General features: G+C 57.8%; 1 protein-coding gene across 1 annotated transcript in view; it reads left to right on the top strand.

The window, feature by feature from the left end:
* The window catches only part of ZNF638 (zinc finger protein 638), a 29,738-nt gene that overhangs the window by 1,553 nt on the left and 22,135 nt on the right, over positions 1 to 6,050 (top strand). The window contains 6 exon segments of the mRNA XM_031557692.1: positions 178 to 331; positions 2,281 to 2,362; positions 2,364 to 2,426; positions 2,428 to 2,534; positions 5,120 to 5,562; positions 5,565 to 6,043. Coding sequence (XP_031413552.1) covers positions 178 to 331; positions 2,281 to 2,362; positions 2,364 to 2,426; positions 2,428 to 2,534; positions 5,120 to 5,562; positions 5,565 to 6,043 — 1,328 coding nt within the window.

Genomic DNA, 6,050 nt, shown 5'->3' with positions numbered 1-6,050 from the left:
GCGGCGGTTCGGAGCTGCAGGGCGGTTTGTGCGTCAAGGAGGCGCAGCGCTGCTGCCGGGCTCCGTCTCCGCTCGGTCGGGGAGCCTGCAGGGCCCGCATCCCTCGGGGCCGCATCCCGCGCAGCCTCAGGAGCGCTGAGAGGACCCTGAAGCCGCGGTTCCTCTCGTTTCCCTCAGCGCAGATGAACGCCGCCGTGCGGTTCGTCCGCCAGCGGCTCCGCGTTGTGCCGGGTGTCTCGTTGTGCCCGGAGGCCCCGCTGGGCTCCGCTCGGTGCTGTGGGCTGTGCGATCCCAAAGGGTTTTTCAGCCTGAGGGCTTCTGCGGTGCTTCCGTAGCGATGTGTGTGCGGGTGTTGGGCTGCTCGTCTGGCACGGAGCTGTGCTGCTTCACCTCTTAGGGTAGTATGGAATGGCCTGGGTTGAAAAGGACCCCAGTGCTCACCCAGTCCCAACCCCCTGCTGTGTGCAGGTCGCCAACCAGCAGCCCAGGCTGCCCAGAGCCACATCCAGCCTGGCCTTGAGTGCCTGCAGGAATGGGGATCCACAACCTCCTTGGGCAACCTGGTCCAGTGCCTCACTGCCTTCTGTGTGAAAAACTTCCTCCTGATATCCAACCTAAACCTCCCTGTCTCAGTTTAAAACCATTCGCCCTTGTCCTATCACTATCCACGCTTGTAACCAGACGTTCCTATTCCTGTTTATGTGCTCCCTTCGAGTATTGGAAGGCCACGATGAGGTCTCCTTGCAGCCTTCTCTTCTCCAAGCTACTTGTTTCAGTGCAGTAACGAGGTACAGGTTGTTAAATTCTTTAGGTGTATTTTCATAGAGTTGGGAGGGGCCTTCACTGCTCCCACTACCCTGCTCTGAGCAGGGACACGCAGCTCCAGCAGGAGCCCAGAGCCCCGTCCTGCCTGCATGGCTCATGGGATGGAGCTTCCACCACGTCTCTGTTCCGTTTCTCCATGGAGTCATTGGAAAAGAGCACAGTGCCACGATCCTTACGGGTTCCTTTCCTCTTGGGATATGCTGTGGTTCTGTGACAAGAACTCAGTGTGCGTTTAGAAGACCAGAAAGCAGCGGTTGCCCTCATGATCCACAGCCCAGCCCTGAGCTCAGCTCCAGGCTCAGCCCTCCTGCTGTGTGCTCATGGCTCTCACAGTTGAAACAAAGTCCTGGCGCTGCCCTGAGCTGTGCTGGAGGGTGGATGCTGTGAGGTAAGGAGAAGCACTCCTCAGGGGCAAGGAGTATCTTGCATTGCATCGCGTTCTTTCCCAATCCTTTAACAGCCTCCTGCCAGAATAAACAGAGCAGCGTGCGCTGGAGGGGTGGGGATGTGCTGCTCTGTATGACAAGTTGGAGTGAGAGCTGTTTATCCCGGGGTGGGGCTCCAAGCTGCCTACAAAACACTCCCTTCCCCTGCCCAAAATGCTGTGTGGTTGGGTGCAGGCTGGGTTCTGCAGGGCTCCACCAGCCCATATGGTTCTGCCTGCGGATGGGGAGCGGCGCAGAAATGCTCTTTCAGGGCTAAAGGTAAATGAAACGGTTTCTTATTTCTTTGCCATCGGGGTGTTTTTCTCTGCAGAGCTGGATGCTTTATGTTGGGATTTCGAGGTTGAAGTGTTGGTGCGCAGAGCTCTGCGTGCCTCAGAGCTGTTGTGCGTGGATGCGTGCATGAAGGAAGCAGTGCAGGATTTGTGCTGCTCTGCAGTTTCAGACGGAAGGTGGAATTTGGAGAAGACACCCATTCTTGCTGGTAGTATTCCATAACAGTGCTGAAGCATCGTTTGTTGGCCTTCTTGTGAGGATCCCTTCCTGGAAGACTCACACGGACTTCCTTCTGTCTGGATGTAAAGTGTCCTGCCGTGACAGGTGCTGGGAGGGAACCTATGGCAGCATCAGAGACCTGTAGGTTTTTATTCTTGTACCTCTAGGCCACCTTTATCTTACCTGTGAGTTTTCTCACCACTTTTTGCTCTTTTTTTTTTTTCCCCTTCCTTGGTTCTGCTGAGGTGGGAGGGGCCTGGCAGCCCTGCAGGTGCTTGGCTGCAGCCTTTGGGGCACGGAGATAACTTGGATTGGAGCAGGCTGGACGGAGCGTACTGCTGCTTGGTGGGGTGTCCACGGCCATGGAGGGGCTTGGCCTGTCTTGTCTGAAGCAAGTGGAGCAGGAAGCGTTGCAGGAGGGAAGCCAGGAGAGACGGATCGAGCCCTGCGGTGGAGCAGCAAGCTGCCTTCTCTGCTTCCTCTAAGGACTGGCATCTGCGCCGCTCAGTGCTGGGTGACTGGTGGCTGAGAGCCATCTGAGTGTGAATGGACTGACAGCTCAGACTCACCTCACTGGGGGCGCGTGGCCAACAGAGACCCCTGCTGAGGACTCCCAGATGTGGAACACCAAACCACGCGGACACGAAGGAGCTGCTGCCCCGAAGGCAGCCCTGCGCAGCCCGACTCTGCGACGGTGAGCGTGCGTGTTTGCCTTCCAACCCACATCCGTGGGTCGAGACCCCCAGCCTGGAACAGCGCTGGATCCGAAGGGTGGTGAAACCTCTCCGTTTTCTGTCTCTCTCTCCCCTGCTCTCTTTTCTCTTGAGTGTCTTTACTCGTTTCCCTTTGGTAGTTCTGGCCTAATTTTGCCTTGGAGTTGTTGATAAGGAAATAACGGCCGCCCTCAGAAACGTCTCCCTGTTCTGCTCTGCCTGGGCAGCTTGCAGAAGAAGCAGCACCTGGGCCCTGACCTCATCCCGGCGCTGCGGGCACAACAGCTGCACCTTCCTCCTTCTCCTCCTCCTCCTCTTTCTCCTCCTCCTCCTCCTCCTCCTCCTCCTCCTCGCCTCTGGGATGGATCCTGCCAACTGCCTGCAGTGACTTTCAGTTTCTCAGCCTCCTGAAGCGTTCCTACTGCTGTATGCTGTCTGTTGTCTCTGCCCAGGGGATGGAACTGTAGGCCCTGTGCCACCATGGAGAGGACTTGAGGAGCCTGGGGTGGTGCCATCTCAGACCTCGACGCCATGGATGTGGTCTGTCGGGGGAGAACTGAAGCTGGAAAGGGTCCGTGAAGGAATATTGCTGCGTGGGCTGCTGTCAGGCAGGTCTGCAGGGGCAGCAGGAGGGCTGAGGTCTCCATAAGGGACTCCTGTCTGCAGTTCCAGCAGTCGATGGAGCAGGGCCCCATTTCTGGGCAGGTTTTACTGGGCACTGACTGGAAGCTGACTGGGTTTTATTGGGTGGCTGACTGGAAGCACAGCCCTTGGTGTTGTCAGGGACTGCGAGAGCAGCACCTGAATGGCTTCAGGACCCCACCGGCATCACTGTGTGGGGCAGCACAGCAGGGGAGGTGCTGGAGAAGGGAAGAGACTCCTCGAGGTCCTTGGGAAGGCTGCTTTGCTGTGAAACAGCGAAACCAAGGGAGATGCATGGGATATCCAGCTCTTGGGATGGACACAGCTACATCCCCAGCAATGCCAGGAAAGTTTTCCTTGGCGCTGTGGGTTTCTGGAGAGCTCGTGCTCTGGGTTGTGACCGTGTGTGGCTGCTCACTGCTGGGTAACCTGAAAGACGAGCTGATTGCAGGATCCTGGCAGCAGGCATTCGCACACACCAGCAGGAGAGAGTTGCTGGGTTAGGTTGTGGCCAGGCCAGGCAGGCTGGGTTCCAATAGCACGTTCTGCACTGCAGCCCACGTGTTGTGGCTGCTGCTGAGCAGTGTGGGTACACAGCTGGGGGTGGGCAGGGGCCGGTTCTGGGCTGGGGAGGCAGAAGTGAAAGGTGTTGCTTGGCTTTCGAGGCTGTGTGTTTTACAGCCTGTCCTTCTGTGGAAGGAGATGAGTGCCTGTGCTTTGTTTGCCTGTTTTCTTCTCTACCTCTGCTGGTGGCTGTGATGTCAGGGCTGGCGGTGGTGCAGGACACGGAGCAGTGGCTTCCAGCAGAGAGCTGTCAGTGAGCTGCTCTACGTGCTGTGGCTTTGCAGGTAGCGAGTGGAGGGGTTCTGTGGCACTGAGCTCAGCTGAGCAGTGAGGATGCTGAGCGCGGGGCCATTGGGTGAAGGTCTGGACAGCGCTGCTGGCTGCCTCTGCAGCACGCTCAGCTTCCCAGCTTGTTCTGTTGAAATGTAACTAGCACAGATCATGGAAATTCAGCACTGTTTATCGAGAGAAATCAACAGCAAATCATCTTTCCACTGATTGTGCCAGACTGTATCTGCAGGCCGACCCTTCCCTAGTGACTAGAGAAGCAGCAGCTTCCGCGTTCTCCAAGTGTCTCCTTGCCACTGGCTTCGCTGTGGCTTTGTCGAGTCCAGCTTCGTTAGGGTCGCTGCCCACCCCCTGGGTTGGGAGGTTCACCTGTGTGCGGTGTGCAGGCAGGAGGCAGAGCTGAGCTGTGAAGCCCTGCTCTGTTCTCCCTGTATCCACACATTCCGCTGCACAGCGTTGAGCTCTCGCTGGTTTCAGCTGAGATAAAAGCCGATGGTTTCCGCTGCCATTCTGCGTGTCATATTCCCAATCTTTGTACGACTTCACACCTTTCTATTTCAAGTTGTTTGAGTACCAAATCTTGCCTCGCACATCTGCCAGATGGAGCTGCAGGCGCAGGATTCGGCCCCCACGCCCCACGGATGCTTTCAGGATGCTGTAGTTCCCCACGGGAGCTGCCATGGGAGTGTTCCTCTACAAGCCGTCCTGTCTGCAGCTCCACAGCCACCTCACTCTCAAACTGCCTCTGTTTTCATTTCTCTGCACCACAGTTTCACTTTGTGAAGCGTTCGGAGTGGGCTTCAAACCCTTTGGTGTACCGCTCACGAAACGGCGTGCACAATAATGTTGTTCTTAAAGACCTGAAATGTCGGGTTTTGGAAAACGCTGTCATCTCTGGGTTTGTTTTCTGTGACACTGAACGTGTTGGGTCAAACCTGTCTGCTTGGGAGCAATTTGCTGGGTAAGGCTGTGTGAGCGATGGGAAACGCTGTTGTTGGCGGCTTTGTGAACTTGAATGTAGAAGTGCCATTTGAACTGCCATTGAGGTGCTGTTTTCTGACCTGCCCTGTTTTTCTCAGTGGTTATAGAACCCACAGCGCGTAGCCGGTGCACCGCTGAACCATCTAACCCTTGTCTTTTAACTTTCAGCTTTGTGTTGTTCTTGGAAAGTTTCGCTCCACTTGTGAATTCCTTGAACCTTGGCATTGCCAGCCCGCTTGTGTTGGGCCCTCCTCCTTTTCAGCTTGCTCACATTAAGACCCAGTTGGCTCTGCAGCAGTTGACCACCAGCAGCTCCGCGCCTCCTCATGCTTACTTCGGCCGGGCCGTTCTGAAAAGCACCATGTTTAGCCCCAGAGGAGCGTTGCCACAGAGGCCGAGAGGACCCAACCCGTCCGCAGCGAAGCCCCCGGGATCCTTCCAGGGTGTGACGGGCCCGCAGAGACCCCCGGCCCCAGGAGCACCCCAGGGGGCGGCGCCGCGTGCGTCGGGGCAGGACAGCGTCCCGTGGACCGGGCTCGCAGCGCATCAAACGTCCGCGTCTACCCTGCACAGGGCCGACCCGCGGCAGGCCAAGGCCAAGGGCAGCCTGCACCNNNNCAGAACGCCGCAGCGCAGAACCGCTACACGCCGGAGAGCGCTTCCAGCATCTTGGCGAGCTTCGGGCTGTCCAACGAAGATCTGGAGGAGCTCAGTCGCTACCCGGATGACCAGCTGACCCCCGAGAACATGCCGCTCATCCTCAGGGAGATACGGATGCGGAAGATGGGCCACCCTTTGCCTGGCCTGCATTCCCAGAGCCGAGGAGAAGCGATGAGTGGGACGAGCGGCGCGGCCGTCAAGGGCAAGGTGATCGATTACGGGCACGCGAGCAAGTACGGGTACACCGAGGATCCTCTGGAGGTGCGTGGTTACAACGTGGAGGCGCTGAGAGAGGAGCCTCTGGAAGCACGGCCCTACAACCCCGAAGCGCCGAGCGGAGAGAAGAGGGAAGAGTTCCACCGAGAGCAGAGCGTGCCCATGGGCGTCCCGCCGGCCGGCGCGGCGTGCGGCCCGGCCTTCCCACCTCAGGACGTCATGA

This window comes from Meleagris gallopavo, unplaced genomic scaffold, assembly GCF_000146605.3.
Source record: "Meleagris gallopavo isolate NT-WF06-2002-E0010 breed Aviagen turkey brand Nicholas breeding stock unplaced genomic scaffold, Turkey_5.1 ChrUn_random_7180001948501, whole genome shotgun sequence".
In the NCBI taxonomy this organism is placed as follows: domain Eukaryota; kingdom Metazoa; phylum Chordata; class Aves; order Galliformes; family Phasianidae; genus Meleagris; species Meleagris gallopavo.
This window is presented reverse-complemented; position numbering and strand designations above follow the sequence as displayed.